The sequence below is a fragment of the Sphaerodactylus townsendi genome, linkage group LG05 (genome assembly GCF_021028975.2).
Source record: "Sphaerodactylus townsendi isolate TG3544 linkage group LG05, MPM_Stown_v2.3, whole genome shotgun sequence".
Classification (NCBI taxonomy): Eukaryota; Metazoa; Chordata; class Lepidosauria; order Squamata; family Sphaerodactylidae; genus Sphaerodactylus; species Sphaerodactylus townsendi.
In genome coordinates this window covers 52,776,574-52,801,409 of record NC_059429.1, presented here as the reverse complement: position 1 = coordinate 52,801,409, position 24,836 = coordinate 52,776,574, and the positions used below count along the sequence as shown (strand labels likewise).

The window sequence follows — 24,836 nt, the reverse complement described above, 5'->3', positions numbered from 1 at the left end:
CCAATAGATGGCCCTTTCCGCACTGCGGAAAGGGCGCCCCTGCACCGGCAGGAATCCTGCCGGTGGAGGGGTGGGGGCTGTTTGCACGGGAGCGTGCGAGCGGCCCCCGCAGAGGCTGGCGCGGGAGAGGCAGCTCCGCACAGAGCCACCTCTTCCCTGTTCCCCCCCCACTCACCTCGTCGTCCTATGCCACCCTGCTGGACTGCTAAGACCCACCCACACTGCCCTCTGACCTCCAGGGGTCGGAGGACAGCGAGGGAGGGTCTCAGCAGTCCAGCAGAGCGACGCAGGATGACGAGGTGAGGTGGGGACGACGGGGAAAACAACGTGTTCCCGGTGGTGCCGTTGGCACCGTGCCTGCGGGGACACGCTGTTTTTCAAAAACCTCCCTTTTTGGGGGCGGCCTGACGCCACCCGGGGGGAGGTGAAGGGAAGCCAGGTCGGCGCTGCTGCGTTTCAGCAGCGCTGCCTGTGCGAACGGCGCCTTAGGGACAGCATTTTTGCCGTCCCTAAGGCATCATATTTGGGCCGTGCAGAAATGGCCGATTTTTCTGCAGACTCAGGATCTGCAGAAAAGTCTGATTTTTAAAAAAAAATGGTAGTGCAGATAACACATCTAGTGTTGGTTACTGCCTCTATGGTGGCAGAGCTCAGGCACAATGGACAAACCCATCTGTGGTGCCCAAGGACTGCTGGCAGCCCATCCAGTTGCAGTTGGGCTGAAGATAAGCAGGGAGGAGATGGGATCTCTCCAACAAGTTTCACAGGCCTCACCCTCTAGCTCTGGATGAATGGCTCCAGATGAGCTGATAAGAGAGTGGGGCTGGGGGTGAGGGAGAGAATTTGCCATGCCCTAGGTGAGCCATCAAAACACAGGGACTTGGGGTAGGGGGTGGAGGCCACACCCTCCCAGAGAGTTTCTGGGCAAGCCTGCAACTGAGTTGGGCTGGAGAGGTGGCAAGAATGCCTGGATCTGCAGTGTGGAGGATGGAGAAATGGGATTACCCCTCATGAGTTTCATGGGTTCCCACCTATACCCACTAGTTTACCTGGAACAGATGTTAGGCTGTAATTTTCTCAATCCCCTCTTGAGCCCTTTTTTAAAAAAAATTATATGACAGACCCATTTTAGCAACAAGTTACATATACATGTTTAGTAGAGAAGCAATTTCATATCTGAGTTCTTTAAGAGCTCACAGGTGTACAATATCTGGATCTGGAGACTAATTTTCAGTTTGCCTTGTAATCTCAAAACTTCATCTCTTATCACCTCACTTTCTTCTAACACCCATCCCCTAAACAACGGATCTGCCATGGGTTATGGCCCAACATTTTCCACAGTGAAAACAGATGTAAATAATTCATTTAATTTCCCTGCCATCTCCCCATTTTTTTTATAGAATCCTTTATTCTTTTGTCACCTCCCTAGCCAGTTTCCTGCTCCTGATGTATTTGAAGAAAACTATTGTTAGTTTTAATGTATGTGGCAAGCTGCTCCTAAAATTATATTTTTGCATGCCTTATTGTTAACTTCTGTTTTGTCAGAACTTGTGCTCTGTTCTGTTCACATTGATTGAGAAAATCTGCCACCTTTTACAAGAAGCTTTTTTCCTTTTATGCTTCATTAAATCATTAACCATGCAGGCAACCTTTTACACTACTCAAAGTTTTCAGATAACACACGGCAGTCATCTTGATTATCTAATAGGTTGTATCATCTGTCCAGTGATGAGAATTCTACAGATTTGTTTTGCGTCCTCATATTTTGTGTGTGTGAGAAGGTATGGTATAATTTTTAGTAAAACTTGACAAGTTGGTATGGACAACTGGTTTAGCAAGCTGTTACATGCATATTATGGAAGTTATTACTTGATTCCTTGAATCCACCTTTATGAGCAAAAAATATATTTCTAAATGGTAGAGGGTTGATCATTGACATAATACCATGCCATATAGATATGTGCTGATATTCTGTTTCAAAATTGGAAAATAATAGTCTGTGCATTTCAAAATTACATTTGCAAATCCTGCTTATTCTGCTAATAACTTTTTTTGTGTTTGATTACTGGAAGAGCTGAGAAGTAAGGAAGAAGGCCACACCAAAGTAAAATGAAGGCAAAGAAACAAATGGTGCAAAGAGAAACAAATTCTTCAATAATTTTTGCAATCCCTACACATGCAACTTTGTCTGGGACAAGTTTTTAGATTCTTTTTAGCACTGAACCAATGCTGCATGCATTAAAGCAAAAGTACAGTTTGAAAATGTGCATTTGTGATATGTAAAACAGTCATCAATGTCTTATGTTTGTGCTAACATTTTAATGTGATTGTGTACCAGGTGTGAAGACTCCTGTTCAGCCCTCTCATGGCTATGAACCTCACTCAATAACCTTAGGCCAGTCCCTTTCACCCTATCCAACCTAACAGGATTGTTGGGGAAATTATGTAGAGGATAGGAGGACCATGTATGTTGCCCTGGGATCCTTGGAGGAAGGATAGAAATGTAATAGACTGTTTACATGATCACTTACTGATCATATCAGCCATTGCTATCAGCCTATATTCTCTCATATGTTTCAGTAATCCTATCATATATCAAAATATACTTTGATGATTCAGAGGCTGAGGCAAGAAAAGGTAATGAATACAGAGGGAAGGGAAGAAAAGCAAATGGCCTGAAATAAATGGGTACAGAGAGAGAGAGAGAGAGAGAGATTATTTGGGATCAACTTGTCAGTGATTTTGAGTAGGGAGAAAAAGAAATGGAGAAGTAGTTTAATGGAAGGCAGAATTGGAAGATGTTAGGACCAAAGGAAAGAGAAATGGTTAAAGTAGCTACAAATAATAAAGTGGAAGCTTTCACTTCATTATAATCATATTAATGACAATGGTCTATTTCTATTCACACTTTTTGATGGATCTGAATTGTGGAGTAAGCATGGTAGACTAGTAGTCATCATAGTATTAAATACCAAGCCAGTAAAGGCCATCCCTCCACTGTGTATAGTGATATGTGACTATAGAAGTCTACAGGACATCTTAAATTAATGCTTATCATCAAATTCTGGTATTATTCTTCCAATTATCATTCTGCTTTTACCAGAGATGCATTTAATTTAAATAGGAAACTTTGAGAATGCAGATTTAAAAGTGGATTATAAGATTATTATCTTAACTATTCTTGGTGTCTCTGGCAAGAAGCAACATATTAGAACATAAGAACTAGCCTGCTGGATCAGACCAGAGTCCATCTAGTCCAGCATTCTGCTACTCGCAGTGGCCCACCAGGTGCCTTTGGGAGCTCACATGCAGGATGTGAAAGCAATGGCCTGCAGCTGCTGCTGCTGCTCCTGAGCACCTGGTCTGCTAAGGCATTTGCAATCTGAGATCAAGGAGGATCAAGATTGGTAGCCATAGATTGACTTCTCCTCCATGAATCTGTCCAAGCCCCTTTTAAAGCTATCCAGGTTAGTGGCCATCACCACCTCCTGTGGCAGCATATTCCAAACACCAATCACACGTTGCGTGAAGAAGTGTTTCCTTTTATTAGTCCTAATTCTTCCCCCCAGCATTTTCAATGAATGCCCCCTGGTTCTAGTATTGTGAGAAAGAGAGAAAAAATTCCTCTGTCAACATTCTCTACCCCACATGCATAATTTTTATAGACTTCAATCCATATCCCTCCCTCCAGGACGCCTCCTCTCCAAACTAAAGAGTCCCAATTTACGCTGCAGCCTCTCCTCGTAAGGAAGGTGCTCCAATCCTTTCCCCAATCAATCCTTATTGCTGTTCCCTTTTCTCTGCACTTCTTTTTTTTCTATCTCTTTCTCAATATCCTTTTTTGAGATGTGTGGGCAACCCAGAACTGACACACAGTACTCCAAGTGCGGTCGCACCACTGCTTTATATAAGGGCAAGACAATCCTTGCAGTTTTATTATCAACTCCTTTCCTAATGATCCCCAGCATAGAGTTTGCCTTTTTTCACATGAGCTAAGCCATGCATTGAGTTGACATTCCCATGGAACTATCAACTAAGACAGCCCAAAGTCCCCTTTCTCTTCCTGGTCTGTGACTGATAGCACTGGATCCCTGTAGCATGTATGTGAAGTTTGGATTTTTTTTGCCCCTATGTGTGCATCACTTTACATTTTGCTACATTGAACTGCATTTTGCCATTTCTGTGAGCTCCACTCCACCTAACTTATCAAAGGTCCGGCTTTGGAGCTCTTTACGTAATCCTTTTGTGGTTCTTACCACCCATCTTCACATAATTTGGTATCATCTGGCAAACTTGGCACACCACACTACCTGGCACCCCTACTTCCAGGTCATTTTATGAATAAGTTAAAAAGAGCACTGGTCCCAAAACGGATCGCTTGGGGGACACCACTCCCGACATCTCTCCATTGTGAGAAGAACTTCCCATTTATACCCACCCTTTGTTTCCCTGTTCCTCAAACTTCAGTTTTACCCAATCCATAGGGAGAACTTCTCCCCTCTTATTCCTTCTTCATTGCTGAAAGTTTTCTCAACAGTCTCCTGGTTCCCCCCCTTATCCACACATGTCTGTTTCATTACACCCTCAAAGAACTCTAGTAAGTTTGTAAAAACAGGACTTTGCTCTCTTACAAAAGCCATGCTGACTCTTCCTCAGCAGGTCTTGCTTTTCTACATGTTTAATAATTTTTATCTTTTAATGATAGAGATTCTACTAATTTACCAGGAACAGATGTCAAACTGACTGGCCTGTAATTTCCTGGGTCCCCCCCCCTAGACCCCTCTTTCTTAAAGATTGGTGTGACATTGGCCATCTCTCTCCAGTCTTCAGGGATGGAGCATTTTTCCGATTTCAGGGATAAGTTGCATATTAATGTAGAGAACATGAGTAATTTCATGCTTGAGCTCTTTAAGAACTCTTGGATGAATGCAATCTGGGCCCAGGGGATTTGGTAGCATTTAGCTGGTTATCAATGGCTGCCAGAACTTCTTCCTTGTCTACCACTATCTTCGCTAGTTCCCTCGGATTCTGCACCTCCTACAGAAGCTTGGTTCAGGTGCAGGAATTTTCCTCACCTCCTCTTGGGTGAAGACAGATGCAAAGAATTCATTCAGCTTCTCTGCAATCTCCCCTGTCATCTTTTTAGCACACCTTTTGTTCCCTTCATCATCTAATGGGCCTACCGCTTCCCTAGCTGGCTTCCTGCTTTTGATGTACTTTGAAGAACTGCTTTGTTGCTAGTCTTGATGTTCTAGCCATGCGTTCCTCATAATCCTTTTTTGCCTCCTTTACAGCTAACTTGCTTCTCTTTTGCCACCATTTGTGTTCTCTCTGGTATTCTTCATCAGTTAAGTTGGACTTCCATTTTCTAAAAGACATCTTTTTTTTCCTAATAATTTCCTCAACCTCCCTTGTTAACAGTGAGGAAATATTAATAGCTGGCCAGCCAAAAGTCCTCTGTTAGAGTGAAACAGAATGAAAACAGTCCCCAATCCATGCCCAGGCAGAAAGAAGTAATTATTTCCTGCTGCTATCTGAACTGAAGTAATTTGGAACAGAAATAACTGGTCCCAAATTTGTTCAAACATTAACCTAATCATAAGAGAAAAGGAGTTAACAGTGAGGAAATTGTTGCGTTGGGGTAATCCTAAAGTACTGAAAATATACTGGTGCTTTTGTAGATCTGGTGCTGAGTGGGCTCCAGACTACCACAATTATCTGCTAAGTTACTATAATTAGTTTGTTACTCACAGTGTGTTTAGAGCTATAAAAAAGCCATCAAGGTCTCAGCCTCAAAACACTTCTTCTAATATCTTGAAGCAAAACATAAGTGTTGATCAGCTGAGCTACAACCATTTGTTTGTGTGGAAGAAAAGGAACACATTGTGAAAAGTAAGTGGGTTTGTTTAAAAAAAATAACAAGCATGATGGTGTAGATAATTTACAGATCAAGCTAAACTGTTATTTTCCTGAGCTTATAGTATTGGGAATAATGTAATGGTGTGAACTTTATTGTGTGTGTATGAAGCGTAGTTACCTACAACAGGTAACAAGTTAAGCTCTCATTCTGGCCAGCCAGTGGCCCATCTGTGACAGTACTTAGAGGGCACCCCGAACATGATAAGGATATTCAAATGCCTTGTTGGAGCTAAATTGGTTGAGATGTCAAAAGGAAACGTTGAAAGCCATCCCTTTAGCAGTCCTCCCTGCGGTGGCTAAAGGGCTGGACCAGGACTGGGACCAGGACTGGACTAGTTCAACTCTTATCCCCCTCCCCATACACACACACCATCTTGGCCATACAGCTCACTGGATAACCTCAGGCTACTAACCTACTTCACAAAATGGTTGTAAAGACAAAAACGAGAAGGCGTCTACACTGCAAAACAGAAATGAGTCCGCAGGGGAGGAAACGCGCTCTGCACATGTTCAAGGCTGAGCAAGCGAGCCCCTTTTCTTGAAAAAGAGATGGAGAGAAATAGACGCCAGCATAACTCAGACTTGCCTTTCCCTTGCCTTGCGACCAAGAGCTTTCCCGGACACGGGGCATCCTAGTGTCCAGAGCCGCTGGATATTTATAGCCTAACGGTACTTCCAGCCCAAAATAACCCTGCTGGGCCAGTGAAGGCCCCATGCGGCGCGGGGAGCGCGCTGAGTGGGGGGAAGAGAGGAGGGGGCGGCAGCCGCGTGTATGTCGGGACAGCTGCAGCCGGGCCGGGGCTCGCCTGGAATGCGAGTGCGGGCTGCGCACCGGGACTTTTATGGAAACTTGCAGAGCCCGACGCTACAGCTTCAGCCACGGCGGCGGCGGCGGCAGCAGCAGCAGCGGCGACGCTCTCCAGCTTCTCTCACGCCCACCCGGCAGCTGGGATTAACTGAACGCCAGGAGCGGAGCGCACAGGGGCTCTCAGGTAGGAAAGGCTGCCTTTGGAGGGGGTCGAAGGGAGGGAGGGCGCGTTTTTCTGGCACAAAGGTCGGTCCGACGAGGCCGGGACTGGCGCGCAACGAGGCGAGGGGGCAAAGCATCGAAGCTGCCCTCGCGCCGAAGTCTTGCCCGCAATGTTGCCGCCGGACTGTTTGCTCCTTGTCCGAAGGGTCTCCGCTTTCACCTACTAGAGGCTCCACAGGACCGACTGATATCTTTGCCCCCCTACATCTCGCATACGGGGGAAGGGTCTGAAGTGGGAGGATTTCTGGTTTGGTTTTGTGTTTCCTGGCAAGAAAGCGTCGCCTGCTCAGAGTTTTTTCAGACAGCCTCTCTGGCGTCTCTCCCCTCCCCCCGCCCCCCTCTTTCTGTAGTCGCGAACTTCATCAGGGGATGAGTTGTATTACCCGTCCAAAGAGCACCCCTCCCTTGGACATGAAAGAAGAAAGTTCTAGATGTTTCAGTGTATTTTGCTTAACTGCCAAGCCTTTCGGATCGGAGCTCCTACTGGGAGTGGGGTTGCCAAATGATTGTGCAATGCCATTCCAACTGCGCCAAGCAATTCTTACATGACATGTTGAAGGAGATATGAGCTTGTCCCGAACGTATTATAACATTCCATCCCCATAACGTCGCAGAAAGAAGCCTCCTGACACCCCCAGCAGCATGTCTTTCTTTTCTAGCGCATTTTCATGTCATGAACATGGAATGCACAGCCTAGACCAAGCCAGGGCAGAAGGCAGAGGAGCTGAACTAAATCCTAGAAAGAACAGCTTGGATTAGGTAGATTTTTTTTTTCTGGTTCCCAGAGGTCAGTGTAAAGGAAAGCTTTTACTCAAAGGTGCTACACTGGTCAAGTGGCTAAGGAGATGTCAACTAAGGAATAAGATGCTGAGCTAAAATTAGAGCCAAGGTAGTGATGGCGATATTGTTGCCAGATGAGTGGGTGGGTGATCTCTAAACCCAGCTCAGTGAACCTTGCTTGCTTCCGTCATTTGCTTTTCTTGATACAGTTACTGTGTCTTACCACTCTTTTTTGGGGAGGGGGGATGATACTGGTCACTGTCCTTTGGTTTGGATAGATAGGATGGATAGTTCAAGTGTTTGGTTACATGTATCCATTGGGTAGTTTAATGGATACCGTACTATAAGAGGAGAGAAATAAGCAGATCAATGTAGCAAGAGACTGCTCATATATCATGATGTACAATTGAAATAGAATTAAATATCTAATCCTTTTATAAAACATGCCTTTATAAAGTTTATAAAGCTGACTGTGTAAAACGATATACCAGCTTTTTGAAGGAATATTTTGAGCTTACATTTAAATACCTCTTTAAATATTATGCACACTCAATATACCATTTTCAAATAATTTTCATTTGATTTTTTAAAAGTGTTTTACCAACTTTGCTATGAAAAGCATAGGATACAGATTACATTGGGTAAAGATGTTTGCAATAATATATTGAAAATAAGGACATATGGGACAAAGATGTAAAAACAGTTACTATCTGAATGGTATCACAGACTACAAATGCTTAATAGAAAATGTTTTTCACTAACCAATGCTACTCAGAATTGTGGTGGTGTTCAAAACCAGTGTATATGCTTACCAGTTTAGCTGGGACCCTTTCTCTGGAAAGCCGCAAAGTCTGTAATATGCTACTGGGAAAGTTGGTGAGGATAGCGTCTGTTCTGCGAATGGAAAATTTCTGTACAAATTTCACCCCTGCAATTAATTCACTGGACAAGCTTCTAGAGTAAAGCTACTATGCTTTAGGCTCCATTTGCAGTATGGGAACAATAATATTGATAACAGAACAATAGTAAGGATGTTGTTAAAATTACTAAACAAATACATTATAAGCACTGGGAACATTCTAAAGACCTACGGACATATTAAGTATAGCTAAGAAAACCTGCAACAGTCAGTTGATTCTGGCTGTGAAAGCCTTTGACAATATATAATATGTTCACTTGAGGCATCAAATTTTGCATTTTAGACAAAAATGCTTTTTCTGCTTTTTAAATTCTGCTTTATAAATTTTTCTTATTTATTAAGAAATGTGTGTGTTAGTGAATTTATATGCACACCTATACATTTTGTGATTTATTTATGGTTAAAAAGCATTTTTGAAGGTCTGGTTGCTGACATTATTAGAAATTAGCACTAAATTGATATCTGTTAGAAAAATAATATGGAAAATGTTGCCATTAAGAAACAGGCATGAAGGATAGAGAATGAAAAAGTTAAACCTGTGATCCAAACAGTTGTGAAGCTATTTCCCACAAACCCAAGGGGGCTTTAAATTTGTTATTCAGATGGCCCCTCCCTATGACTTAAAGCAAATGGCTTTTGAAACCAGGAGGTGTTGCAAAAGTAGTTTCATTAGGGTCTTGGTCAGTTTAGAGAGGAAAAAAATAAAACATTTTGTTGAACTACAAGAAGCCTCTCACATGAATCCAAGTAGCTATTTGGAAATAAATGTTATAAGGCAAAGTAGCATGCCCAAACATTTTAGAAAAGTGAGCTACAAATAATTTTCTTTTCTTTTTCTATTTTGATTTGGAATCTTCATTGTTCTTTAGCATCTTGGAAAAAATTGTCCCCAATAGCTCTTCCCATCTGCTGGCATCTTCTGAATCCAATCCGTGCAGTTTATTGGTGATAGGTATAGGCTGAGTTGCCATTAGTGACTTATTTGCTGAAAAGGATATTAGTAATAGAAACTGAAATGAAATGTTTTTTTCATATTAATGCAATTCAATATACCTTCCTTTTTCTGCTATTTGTTTATCAACAATGTTTTGTTGTTTTCCTTGTTTTTGTGCTGGTGCTTTGATTGTACATTTTGTCTACTGTGAAGCCTCTTTTATTTGTAAAATAGCGTAACACCAGTGTTTGCAGATGGTGATGGAAACTTAAAGGCAGTGGGATTGTATATAGGCTATGTGTGTTAGTTTCCAAAAATGAATGTGGAAAAAGCCATCTAGTTAATATCAAGGAATAAGTCTTGGAACAATGTGCTCCTTTCTCTAATTTATGTACTATAAGTTACTAACAAAATGGAAATTGGCAACTATTACCTGGGACATGCAAGGAAAAACAATTTTTTTACTAGAAATGTAATGCATGGAGCCTTATTTGGGAATGTAACTATACTAACTTGGGGATGTAAAGAAGATTTTAAGATTCAGCTCTGTGTAATCTTTGGAAAGATCACTGAAAAGGCTGTAAGGAAGTGGTATAAGGTGACTAGTATGCCCTAAAGAGCCAGCAAGGGTGGACTGGAATGAAATGAAGTGAGGAAAAAATAATTTTGATGCAGCTCTGTCTACCTGTGGAAACAAGCTGAATCTCTAGTCTATAACTTCCATTTCTTGCAGTAATGAGATGAGTCCAATGGTAATGAGCAGGCAACTTGCAAGTGTTGAGGGCCATATATGAAGATAAAAGGAAATACTCTCTGAATTGTACATAAGCAGCAATGCCATATTCTATCTGTTTCAGGTTATAAGAAACTAGCGGGCCCAGCCACGCGTTGCTGTGGCAATTGTCCTTCTCACCACAGTCCGCAACCCACACAGATGCCCATGCAGGTCCAATGATCCCCAGCATAGCCTTTTGGGGTGGTCAAATGGAATCCCTCTTTCCCTTTTCAATGCACATTATTATATGGTGCTGTCTTGGAACTGTCCAGAGTGCGAATCCCGCTGTCCATGAGGCTGGTTGACACGCACAGTCCTGGCTTGGGTAAGACAGAACTGGGGCAAGGAGGCTATCCCAGTCAGGCAGCAGAGGCAGGGTGGTGAGGTGCTCAGATCGAGGCCAGCTCCCTGGGTCCTTAAAGGGCCAAGTGCAAAAGAAGCGGAGCTGGTTGTGTTGGTCTGCCCCTACCCGTGGATTTTCTTAGAAGAAAAAGGCAAACTCCAGCTCGCTTGAAGTAAAAGAGAGCTGTGGTGAATATGAGTGAGGAAGTGGGTAAGTGGTGGTTGGATGTGAGGGAGGGCAGAGTGAGGTGTGTGAGGATGAGCTGGATGTGTATTGTGTGGTAGCAGTGGGTGAGGCACAGAGAGTAAAAGTTACCTGCGTGTGAGGGGGGGGGACCCCACCTGACGTCTCACATGGCAAAGTGTGTATGTGTTTCACTTCCACTCGTATTACCTAACAGTATTACCAATTTACTGTTTTCACTGCTCATCTCTGCCCATCTGCACGAACATTCTAAGCCCTCATACCAAGCCCTCAGGCCACAGACAGACAGGCTGCACGAACATTCTAAGGGTGACAGTTAAACACAGCCAGCTTCATGGCCTGGTGCTCCAGGAAAAAGATGTTTCTACCTGGCTCAGGTATGGACTTTCAGTGATTTGAAGGTCCAATTACCTGCCCGCAACAGGGAGGGACGTCCTGTAAAAATTTGGGGGCGATCCGTCCAGCAGCTTCTGAGGGAGACCATCAGGGACAAACATACTGTTAGATTTTTATATATATATATAGATGGGACTGGACCTTTTTATGGCTTAAATATCACCTCTGGTACACTAAAGTCCTGTCCCCCGCCCCACATAATAGTTTTCCATTGTTTTTTGGCCAACAGTCCTCTGGGTGAGTCACTACTTAATATGATGTGGTCTGGCCTAGGTTGATTGTGGGCCATATATCAACTGCTTCTGAATTGTATTACTGTTACTGGCCTGAAATGATTAGTATTTCTCTGAATATATTAATGGAAATTGTAACTAACATCCTCACAGAACCACTTATTCATATAATCTCCTTCCAAATGTATTCAAGATTTGTTAATGGTCTTCTTATGGAAACTCATTGTCCTGGCTAAGTAATTATCCTGCTTGCTCACAATGACAGTCCAAGTGGTATTTTAAAATTATACTGTAAGAAAAAATTCTGCTAGAACCCCAATGCATATTTAACCATGGGAAATTAGTGTATGCCTGGACATAACCAAAAGAACCAATTCTGATGTGAATTTTTAGCACCCTTTTTTAGTTTGGTATCTTATTTTTTAATTCTGATTCAATCAGTTAAATTTTTGAATCAACAGTTTTGGAAATTTTATTCATTTATAGTATTCAGAGTGTTGGGATAATATGAACTAGTGGCACTTTTCATATATTTTGGACTGTTGGTAGATTTTCTAGTTACGTTTTGCTCAGGGTGGTATTTTACAACTACCAATCTCATTTAAGATCACTATTGCAATGTTAAAGTGCTGAGTTTCTGTGGTTGAATCAGTTCTTCTCCATGGAATCTGATCTGGTGAAATGTGAGATCTTATCCCATCTTCAGTGATTACAGTGAATTTAAAACAAATTAATTTATTATGGAGCATAAACTATCTTTGGACATGCTTTCATATTTATAAAGACATACCAGTAAATACATGAACAAATATATTGCTTAGTCTGGAAATAAATTATACCACTTATTTACTTACTTTGGTTCTAGAATTTCTTATAGGATTTAAACTTAAACTGCTTGTCATGCAATTACCTCTTACAATTTCAAAGACTTTGCCTTCCAAGTGAGTTTCTAGCTTTGTTTACCCAAGCATTAACAAAATTAGGAATTAAAAAGAGGCAGGTGGCTGAACTCAGTCCAGGTTACAAATTAAGCGACATTTCAGAGAGGAGAGAAAAACAAAACAAAAGAAAGGGCAGGGTTCCTAATTAGGAAAATATTCTTGCCTTCTTAGAAGCTTGCAGTTCAGGTCTTGTTACATCTGCACATGCTGCCAGGCAGTCAGGCAGTATCACTTGCCAAATGTGCTTGTCCTCACTTGTGTTGAAACAAGAATACTTTTATATTTTCTTTTCTATATTTTTGCTCTATGACTCTTCACAGTGATCAGGCAAACTATTGCAAGATGCACCCTTTTTAATGCAATACATTAATATCCTGCTCCTTCTTCTGCAGAGCTTAGGGCAGTATATATTCCTATCCCCTCCTTCATTTAACTATCACAACAACCCTGTGAGGCAAGTTAGGGTCAGTATCTATGGCTGGGCCAAGGTCAGCCAGCAAGCTTCACAGCAGTGTGAGATTTGAACAAAGGCCAACACTTCAGCCATTGTCCCAATCCAGCTCTCTCTATGGCTTCCTCTCAACATTATTGACCACCAGGCTACTTCAGTTTTGGGCTGATGTTCATATAAATGATAATATCCTTCTCTACCCTCTTATGAAGTTTTGTCTGGATCAGTTTTAAGATCCACAAAAATGTTTAAGGTTATAGAAATTAAGCAGAGTTTGAAAACTTAGTTTGTCATCTTCCACCCATAGTCTTTGAAAAAAATAAACAATTCCAGTCTTGCCAGTATCTGAATGTTATTGATTACATTTGGTAATAAGATCCAAGTGAACATACACATGCATAGGGAATAAATTACTATCTTTTGTTCTTAATTTTCCACGTGAGTAAAAACCATTGCTGTTTTATTGCTGGAATCTGAAACAAAAAGGAGAAATATAGTATACTATAGTCAGAACGATGTCAGAACAGTGGTGTATGAGTGTGTGTCAGTACTTTACCAGCTATACCAGTATAACCCTAGATTGAACAATTTATATTTACAGGTGTTATATCAGCATTCATATGCAGATCAAAAATATCTTCCTTTTGTAGCATAAGATTAGTAGTCACCATGGTAGAGAGTGAACAGTCAGGAAAAGATAAAGCTGGATTCAGTCTTTAAGTCACTACAAAGGTGGTAGCATAAGAAACACTGTCAGAATATAATTATAGTTCCTTAAGGGATGTGCAGTTTAAAAAAAATCATTAAAATTTTGGATCTGGAATTAGGCAGGGGTACATAGATAAAAAATAATCAGACAGCTCTCTGATTATCTAAGGCCTTTTCTACACTTGCTATCTCCCCTGCAACAAGCATCCATTCTCTAGGGGTCTGATTTTCCATAATGTACACATTTTCCCCTTTAGAGGACTCACTGCACCTTAAATCTGACTCTGCCCAAGGATTCCAAGACTGCTCAAAGTCAAACTTTTTTGTCTGTTTCCTTAGTCCTTGCAGAGGGGGATAAACATACACTCTTCTTTTTGTTAATGTTCTTGCTTCACCCCACACACGCAACCAGAGTTCCATCTCGTCTTCTGGCTACAGATCAGAAGGTAGTGTATGGGACTGCCTGTTCTATGGGACTGCCTGTTCTGGGAGAAATTCCCTCCCCTGTAATTCCCACACTGGAGCCCACCTTGATCCACAAAAACCCTATTCCAGCCCAGTCCCTTGGAGATGGAGGCCTTTCCTCCCCCACCCCACCCCCACCCCTACCGGATGTTTTCAGTAACCCTCCAAAGGCTTCAGCCACATCTTCCTGCCAAACTGCTGACTGGACCACCAGCTGGCTCACATTGTACAGCAGCTGTTGTATGAGGGCAGCCAGCCCCCCAAGGAGAGCACTTAGGGAGGCTGAACAGAGTGCTTTGGTGGAATGCGGAGGAGATTGAGACCAGAGAAGCGGCCGGATGAGGAAGAGAGGAAGAGAGCCAGTGGAGGGAAGCAGCAGCTGAGCCAGCTGTGCACCAAAAACCTCAGGAACCAAAAACCCACCATAAAGAAAACAGCTGCAGAATAGGTAGGGTGTGCATAAAACTGCATCTGGACTACATCTGCCTAAACAGGAAGTGAAAGTGGGGTATAAACTCACCCTTTCCTGCACACTCATGACATAGGACCCCTTTTTACTGATACCCAATGAAAATGCAATGGATACCTACATTCTAGAGCCGTGGTGGCGAACCTTTGGCACTCCAGATGTTATGGACTACAATTTCCATCAGCCCCTATGCTGGCAGGGGCTGATGGGAATTGTAGTCCATAACATCTGGAGTGCCAAAGGTTCGCCACCACTGTTCTAGAGAGACCTTTTACACTAGAGCTCTTATTTGCTACATGGTAGTCTAACTATCTGGTTACAAGCAAACAAACAGCAAGTTAACTCTTTCATAACTGATGGAGCTAGCACTCACAAAATCCAACACCAATTTTATTTTTTTAAGAACGCAAAGTATGTAGCTTTTTGCGTTGTGGAGATACAATGTAAAGCATGTATGTCTGCAATGGAATGAGTGAGAGACTTATTTTTAAAAAGTGGAAACTGGGAATTCAGATAAGTTGGTGTGCATATTGTTAAACTGTTATATTGATATAATGCTGTCAAACTCTTTTATGTGATCAAATATATTGCTGCTTCGAGAGAAGCCTAAAGTTTGTGTGTAGCCATTTCCATTATGACAGCTATGATCATACAAAAGGTTGTCAGTGCAAAATATGTATTGCCAAGTTCATATAAACTCCCCCGCCCCACAAATATGGTCATATACCTGCATACATTATTATATCAAACTAAGAAAATAGCATGAATAATCCCAGTAAAATGTGCCACTTTTTGAAAACCGGATCAGCTGACTTATGAAAGAATAAAGGTATGGCAGGTACATTTTCAAAATCTTTAAAAAAAACATGTTAATCTTTAAAATGTGTAGGAGCTCATCAGGGAGCAACCGCACAATCATGTTAATCCATTTGAAAACACTTCAGATAAGAAACAAATATTGGTGTGCTTATAAAACAATTCAGTAGCTCATATGTAGTTACTACTGTGCTCTGAGTCCTTGTTACTTATCCGTTTTTAAGTAGAGAATCTAATACTTGAAATGTGCCGAATCTCAAATGGGAAGACTGATACAAGTGATGCATAAATGTCAACAGTAGCAGCTTTCTTGAGCATTAAACAATTTTAAACTGCCCAACTTCAGTAAAACCACTCTTAAAATGAAAAATTAATGAAGTCACTTTTTGGGTAATAACTATGGAGGGAGCAGTGAAAGTAGGGATATTCTGCATTATTTAGAACGAAAAATTGTATTTCATGGATTCCTAAGGGGTGAATGCTGGTAGTATTCTGTATAGTTGCTTTATGAGAAATAAAATTGTTTTCAGTGTTCTAGCTAGTGAATTCAGAGATACTAGGGGACATATTAGCACTTAATTTTATTAAAATTATATCAACTAAAATGTTCACTTAAACTTATTAGAAATTATCTATAGTAAGGTTTTATACTGACTTGTAGAGTCATTATCTCCATACCATTAGCTCCTTCCCACCACTAAAAATTTCAGGATGGTGGTTTGATCCCTTCACCTTGTGAAATCATGGTGTCTCTCACCTGAAAGATGTATGAAGTAAGGCGAAAGTATTTTGCACATGCTCACCATCTCTGTTCTTCATAATTAGTCCTAAACAAGGCCCCAGGCAGCGATGCCATTATCCCGGAAATACTGAAAACAAACCCACTATGGTGGGAAAACTTGCTCGCTAATCTTTTTACAAGGATTAATGAAAAGGGGATAATGCCGAAGGCATGGACCTCCTCCGTGCTGGTCCCAATATTTAAAAAGGTGATCAAAATGAACCAGCAAATTATCGACGCATTAGCCTGCTTTCTATTATAGGGAAGATTTATGCCAAACTTCTCCTGATCAGATTAGAGTCATGGGTCAAGCAAAACAACAGTACTGGCCCCAAACAAGTGGGCTTTTCCAAGGGGAAATCAACACTAGACCAGGCCCATGTCCTGGCCCACTTAGCCAACAAATACTCTAGGAACAGTTCTACCAAATTAAGTGTGGCCTTTTTGGATCTTAAGGGGGCATTTGATTCTGTGAACAGAGAAAAGCTCTGGGGAAAACTTGCCGCTCTTAATATCGATTCAAGACTTCTTTTTCTGATTAAACAACTGCACACCCAAAACTCATGCCAGGTGAAAGACCACAGGGGATTTCTGTCAAACCCAGTCCAGGTAAAAAAAGGGAGTCAAACAAGGCTGTGTACTAGCCCACTTATTATTTAATATCTTCTTGCACAATCTCCCTATAGCCCGGGCCCAGGTGGATGGACATAGCCCTAAGATCGGCCCAAAGCATGTCCCTCTTCTGTTATTTGCGGATGATGCAGCCCTATTATCCCATTGTCCTGTGGGTTTAACAAGACTCCTGCATAGATTTGTTGACTTTTGTGAGACAAACGATCTGCAGGTGAACTACGACAAAACTAAGATTCTGGTTTTTGGAAAAAGCTGCAAAAAACAATCCTGGAAGATAAAGGGCCACTATATTGAGCAAGTTAAAAAAAATTAAATACCTAGGACTCTCTTTTAGCAATAACTTGTCATGGTCCATCCACCAAAAATATATATTGGCTCGGGCCCAATCAAATGCTAATACCACCAGGAGGTTCTGTCATTCCATGGGCAACCAATATATCCCCCCAGCTTTGCAAGTTTTCAAAGCAAGGATGAGAGCACAACTGCTTTATGGAGCTCCTATTTGGTTAACCCCCAATAACAGTGCCATTAGATCATTCCCTTCAAAATTTCTCCATAAATTATTTGGCATGCCAAACTGCGTCCCATATGCAGTTCTATGTTTAGAATCTGGTCAATACTCCATAGAGGCCACTATCTGGTTAAACATCATACAATTTTGGCTGCATATCCATTACCAAAGCTCCGAAAACTCATTGACCCAACTCACCTTGATCGAACTCCATCTTTCTAAATGGTGTACAACAGTGCTAGCAAAGATCAGGGAATTGGGCTTTGATAATGACTCCCTGAACATGTTAACCTTCACCGACATTTGCCCTCATCAAAGAGCGGCTACTAGCAATAGACTACCAACAATTGCAGAGATTGGCCAATAAATCCTGTTCGCCAACGAATGTGGCAATTCCATTTCTACAGGGAAACCCAGCCTACTATCCTGCAGCGCTTACCAACCCCACGTATAGGAGAGCATACATGCTGGCTAGATTTAATAGTATGCCATCCCCGCTCCATAGAGGAAGACTAAAGGGTCTTCTGAGTGATAAGAGACTTTGCCCCTGCAGTCCAGGTCAGCTGGACTCCATCCCGCACATTCTCCTCCACTGCCCATTTTATCAGAAACTAAGATCCAGCTAGTTGTCACAGGTTCTCGATCCTATGAAAACCCATACAGAGCTAGACAAAGTAACTTTGCTTTTAAACTGCAATGATTTTAACTGTTGTCCCACAGTGGCAAAGTTCCTGGCTGAAGTCTGTAAACTGAACTCATGATTCAATGTGAAGTTTTATTTTATAATTTTAACTGTATCTTATACTGCTTTGTTTCATATGCCAATAAAGGCTTAGTGAACTGTAACCATTAGCTCCTTCCCACCACTAAAAAATTCAGGATGGTGGTTTGATCGCTTCACCTTGTGATAATTTAAGTGTTTCTAACCTGTCGGGAAATTGTGGTTTCTCTCACATGAAAGATGTATGATGTAAGGCAAAAGTATTTTGCACATGCTCACCATCTCTGTTCTTCATAATTAGTGCTGATCCCTGTTGGTAGTATTATTTATGCTATTATTTATTATTTTTGCAAAATGTATATGCATCCTCCTTCGGAGAACCTGCTAAACTGTTATGGCTTAGAAAAGTCACTATTCCAATTCATGTATTCAGCTAGAGTAGGGAGGGAGTGTGCTAAAACTACATGACAGATAAATGGTGCCCAGCTCTATAACTTCATATGTAGCCTTCAGTGTGAGCTAGACTTACATATATGCAAAGGCCTTGTTTCTTTGATTTTACCCCACTCCGAAAGCAGGTGATAATATTCAGAACTGGGCATCTACATGATTAGGGTGCACACATAAAGGGCACTGAAGGTTATATGTATGATGGAGGTGGTTCATAGTATACAACAATTCAATTATTGTGCACAAATACAACTTCTACAGGTTGTATGTGAAAGCAGGGTGTTTCAACAGAAAGAATTCCTTTGATAAAAAGAGTTCAGCAACAATACATTTTGTATCCAACACTTTTTGCACTCTGTATGAATGACCTGAGGACTTTTTTGTGGAAAGTGAACATAATGACTGAATTTTTCTAATCGTGTTGGGAATTTCCAATTGTGTATCCAATTTGACAATTAGATTAGAAATTGGATGTGTTCCCTATAATCAATTACATGGAAAGATGTGGTTAGAATATTATTGCTAGAACCTCCTAGTAAATTAGTATGTTTTATGGGACAAGACTTCTCATCAAACCTTATTGCTTTTCTTGGTAAATTGAGTGAGTTGGAATTTTCAACAATTTCAACAATAATTTATTTAAATATTTATCTGATGGATTACAGAACACAATAAATGAAGCTTTCTGTGGCAAGATTGGTCTAGGGCAGCTTACTGATTTGTATAGGAAGTGTTCTCTGTATTATGGGTATATCCCCACTACTTGTTTTATAGTTGCCAACCGTTTGATTACTATGGAAAAGCCTAAATATTAATTGTAATGTTCAGTATTCTAGTAGTTATATTATCTTTAAATGGTTGTTTTCTAATTATATAGACTGGTTTGAAGCTGCTGCCAAATTTCTTGCATGCGTTTCTTTTAATAGTTTATTCAATTATTAATTGGTATGTTTTTCTTCCCCCAACCCAAATTGTGTGTTTTATTTATTTTCTTCCCCCAACCCAACCCAAATCCTACCAACCTGTGGTAGGATAATAAAATACTAAATTCTAAAATAAATACTAAAATAAAATACTAAATTAAGTCATACTACACAGCATAGTTTGGGTTTTTCCACATTTGGATTTTTTACTAAGGATTACAAATGCTTTATCTGTTTCACCTTTTTAGAATGGAAATAATGATTTGTGTCAGTGACACAAGACCTTTAAAAGCTGGTTGATAGTCCAAAACATCAAAGTACTGTTGATTATGACCCACTAACTGGGCTGAGGTTGGTGAAGAAATCCATCGTTATCTGAAGGAGGTCATTTAACAAACACAAATTCTACAAAGGTAACATTGTGGGCCACATAAAAATGATAAAAAAAATTAGCTATTGTTTTCTCTATCATTTTGCTTGACCTGAGTGGCATAATTCAACCACATATATCTACTTAACAGGAATAGACCCTATGCACGCACAAGACATTCATGTCCGGAACTCCATATAATACCTAGGACTTGTAAAGTTCTGCACATGTTTTGTTCCCTCTAGTGATTCATTTGGTATCACATCTGATTTTATCAAAAGTAAAAAGCTGCTGCTTAAATCAACAGAGGAATAAACTAGCTTTAATATTCTGCTACATCAAATGGACCACTAGAGGGAATAAAACATATGTGGAACTTCAAAAAACAAACCCCAAATAATCCAGAACATTGGCCTATTACTCATGGAACATTTACCTCAGGCCTTTTAGCTGCGCGGTGGGGCTGAAGTGTAGTCTCCCTGCGTTTCTCTGTTTACATATGAGGAGGCAGCCAGTCCTCCCCTGCAGTTAGTCTCAATAAGTCTCTGTTTCCTGGTTCTCTTAACTCAGCCCCTCTTAAAGGCACAGATCTCATAACACTCAGTAGTTCCAATACTACACAGCTGATATTCTCCACTGCCCCTCCCTTCCCCTTCACTCTCTCGCTCTCTGCTGCCATGGAGAGAACCTTGGTTGTTGTTTTTTTAAAAGAGCCTTGCCTGGAAAAAGTTTATAAAAGAAATAGACCCTGCTTCTGCTGTTCCTTGCAAAACCATTGTTATATCGATATATCAAAATGAGCATCAGAGAAGCAGTAAGGACCAGGCAATGTGGAATTGGGCAAGGGAAAGGCATGGAATCTGTGCGAGGAGTGGGGAGGGTGGAGCTAGGCAGACTGGAGATGGGCAGAGGGAAGAGGTCCGGGGCAAAGCTATATTCACTCTGGCAGTGAAACAAAATTACATTTGCACTAAAAGTGGTCTCATTTGCCACAGGTAGACTAGAAAGTGAATGTGAGGCTGGAGGAAAAACGTCCATACAAGAAATCTTGCTGTGACAGACATTTGCCCCCATTGAGCAGCAGATGTTTTGTGTGTAATGAGCCTTTGAGATGAGGAAAAAGAGAATGCAGAAAAGGTGCTTGTTTGGTTCAGAGTGAAGGTAGTAGGTATGGAGGTAGTAGGTAGTAGGGTATGGAGTAGGTAGTAGGTATGGAGGACTCCTTTTCTATGTTTGAAACATTGGAAGATGCTACCAGTCATCTGGGCTACATGGACCAGCAAGCTGGCTCATAAAGCAACTTCATATATTCCTTATATCCCACAAAAATAAGCACATTCTTTTAATAAGTGGCACTCTTCCAAGCCAAGATTATTCCATCAGAGCCAGGAAAGTAATTTACACTGTCAGAATGGAGGAAATTTGTTCCCTTGGTCTGGTTCTTAAAAGCTATTGTACATAAGCAGATTCCAATATTTTTCTATCTCCGACATTTTATAATTTGCATGGACTTACAAAATACAAATTGTTGCCATGGGTAGCAACAGGATGAAAGAAAAAAAAACACTCACAGCTTCCAAGATCAAACTGTTGTGGTGAAGAATTGTGCACTTCCAGATGAGTCTGAATATTTAGTGGACTGATATTCACATGATTTTGGTCTTAATGAATGTATCTCCCCTTATAAAGTTTTAATATGCTGGCTGATGTCAAGAAGCTCAGTCTTTATGTCTACTATACAAATTTTGTAAGGATTGTGGGTGATACAATTTGTAGGACTAAAATGGGTTTAGTATAAAGGTTATTGGACACATAAACAGTTTTGTTCCTGCTTATCATAATGAAAAAAGAATAGCATTATATGGCAAAAAACCCCTTTATACTTCATTATATAACATGTATGAATTCTTATTATAAATTCATAAGAATACAAGACCACTGCTCAATCAGACTGGTGATTCATCTGTTCCGGCAACATGTCTCACACAGTGGCCAACCAGTTACTCTGGAGGATCAGCAGCAGGACATAGAAGCCAAGACTTTCTCTGTTGTTGCCTCCTGGGACTAGTGTTCAGCGATTTACTGCCTCTGAATGTGGGGGTTATCTTTAGTCACCATGGCTAGTAATATTTGATAGACTTATCCTCTATGCATGTGTATAATTCCTTTTTTAAACCAGAAATTGCATATTATAAATCTGTACAGCAATCTCTGTATTTGGTTCTCTTAATTCCCATTTTTAATGTTTTTAAGAAGCATCTGAAGCCCCTTTTATTTGTAGAGTTATGCTGGAGGCTTTCTTAAAGAGAAGCCAGGGAAAACTTGGGAGTAGATACATTACCAAGTTTTCCAAAATTGAACCCAGGACGTGTAACCCATGTCAGAAAGGTCTGACTGGCTCAGTACCACACAATCAATTTGAGCCAAAGTTTTTAATCCAAACCAACATATCCACATTGCTCTTAACTCAGCTTGGTTTGGATGAAAGGGCTATCTTCTCTACTACTTGCCCCCCACAACTACATTGTGATTTTACTGGCTATACTGGTTAAATGTTCCAGTATAGAAACATAATATGGATGTGGTAGGGAATTACAGCCAATCCTAGCTCTCTAACAAATGTACTGTATAAGAAACCTGTATAACTTGTATTCACAGTTTACATTTTGCATCATTCACTAAAAGCATAATGTGGGCAATAGAAATGCAATATATGAAGTAGACTGCCCTGGCATACTGTGTTTGCAAAAAATCTGTTGTAATTTTAGTATTTTGGGAAGCTGTTTAAATATAACTGTGGTTTGTCATTTGAAGTCATTTGAAGTAGCATCTGCTTACATTTTCTCTATCATATATGAGCAATTCCCAAACAGGTAAATTTCCCACACTATGGCCCTTTCCACATAGGCGTAATACAGCAACCCAGGGACAGCAAAAACGCCATCCTGATCGCCCGGGAGCAGCATGAAGCCGCCACTATTAACCTCGCTAAAGAAGCGAGGTTTTTCCCGTCGGCATGGTGCGAACAGCACCGCCGGGAAGACACTGCTTTCCCCCTCCCCTCCACTCACCGTCCCATCCAGCGTCGCTCTGGAGGGCTGCAGAGCCCTGCCCATGCTGCCCTCCAACCCCTGGAGGTTGGAGGGCAGTGTGGCCGGGTCCCTGCAGCCCTCCAGAGCGATGCTGGATGGGATGGTGAGTGGAGGGGGGCGACTGGAGGCGGCTCCGCACAGAGCCACCTTTCTGGCTGAGGGGAAAGTCGGGGCCGCTCACACGCTAGCGTGCAAACGGTCCCCAAGCCTCCACCAGTGGAGGTGTGTTTCTGCGCTTGTGCAGAAAGGGCCTATGATTCAGAGCTAGTGAGTGTATTTTATGGATCTTACCCTACAGTCACTTAGCAGTGTGTTTTGAGACTATGTAATGTGAGAGGAAAGTCAAATATTTTAATTGTGATAGGTTTGGTACAAGAAGCATTTACAGGTCTGAGACTCGACAGTATCTAAGCTATTTGGTACAATTCAGCTGAGCAAAGCAGGGTTTATTTTTTAGCAGGGTTTATTTTTACAATTTTTAAGGGAGTCAAACAGGAGTGTCTATTAGCTCCTACCTTGTTTAATTACTATATCAATGATATAGTAAAACATATGAAGGCTGTTTCCAGAACTTGGTACTGGTCTGTGACTGTAAATAAACAAATTCAATGCAATACAATTGATTTTGAAACTTAAATTACCTTATTATTTCTACAGATTTATAAAACACTAGTTTTCTGCAGATTAAGAAATTCCACCCATTTTAGACATGGGCCCCTTCCGCACATGCAGGATAATGCACTTTCAATCCACTTTCAATGCACGATGCAGCTGGATTTTACTGTGTGGAATAGCAAAATCCACTTTCAAACAATTGTGAAAGTGGATTGAAAGTGCATTATTCTGCATGTGCGGAAGGGGCCTTACATTATTACCTTTAGATTTTGGAAAGTGTTGTCTCATGCTTTATTTGAACTGTCAGTACTCTGATGTTGGTTTAGATGTTCTGTGTTTTCTCTAGATTAAAAGGTAGGTTTTTTAATTAAATGGCAATTAAATGGTGGAAGTTCATAATGAACATTAGAAAGTAACATTCTTTACAAAATGATTGTTTTGTTCTTGCCTTTGTACATAGTAGGCCATGATTTTGCTATACCTGTTACACAACTAAGTGTGTATTGTGTTCTCTTAGATTACTAGAGTAAAAAGTGGATTAAAATATATTATTCATATGTCAGTGATAACTCTTTTTTTTACAAGGTAAATCCTGAAAACGTACATTTTACACGTGTCTGGTGTTGGATCCCAGAAAGTAGGCATGAATGACATTGCACAGAAGGCAGAGGTATGTATGAGATCTTCTGGATTTAATAAATTAACATGAAAGAAACAACATAATAAACCTTGGAGCTATATTACTCAAAATACTAAGTGTGCTTTACTTGAGAGGTGGGACATTTGGCAGGAAAACATAACCTTTGGGATATAATTATAAAGTTTGTTATCACCACCAAGAAATTCATGCGAGCTCAGATGTACAAAGCAAAGCAAACACAGATTGGCTCCTGTTACTGAATGAATGGGGAAGCCATTTAGGGTGAAGAAATTCCATGAGTTCAGCAGACTTCCTGGACTTCTTTATGGGTTGAATCAAGACCAAAATTTCCACTAATACAAAGCAGACAGAAATTCTCTGCTTTTCTCCTTCCTCTGCATCTTATTTATCTTCACAACATGCTGTTCCTGGGGAACATAAAACCCTCAGGAATAGCATGAATGGGAAATTGGCAAGCTGCACCAGGAAGGAGGAATTGAAAGAAATTATATCTGCCCTTCTATTAGGGGAAAATATAATATGGATCCACCCCTATATAATCTTTGCATCTTCCTCAGGCCCACCTATGAGATTTTTTAATCAGATGTGCATTGCAGCTTCAGTGCTTAGAATTCAATATCCAAGTGTATGGAGGCCTGATTCAGATTGGGATGTGGATTGTGGAGAGAAAAGGCTTATGGCCCATCCAAAGAGGGC

General features: G+C 40.9%; 1 protein-coding gene across 6 annotated transcripts in view; it reads left to right on the top strand.

Annotated features, from left to right (window-relative positions):
• The first annotated feature begins 5,770 nt into the window (after positions 1–5,770).
• Positions 5,771–24,836, top strand: part of NEXN (nexilin F-actin binding protein) — a 48,866-nt gene continuing 29,800 nt past the window's right edge. For 4 of the 6 annotated variants that reach the window (XM_048496861.1, XM_048496860.1, XM_048496856.1 and 1 more), the window contains exons 1-2: positions 6,762–6,911; positions 24,065–24,149. In XM_048496861.1, the coding sequence (XP_048352818.1) occupies positions 24,123–24,149 (27 nt within the window). In that variant the 5' untranslated portion in view covers positions 6,762–6,911; positions 24,065–24,122. Of the gene's footprint in view, positions 5,893–6,761; positions 6,912–24,064; positions 24,150–24,836 lie in introns of those variants that run through there. The other 2 variants (XM_048496862.1, XM_048496857.1) reach the window with 1 other exon arrangement.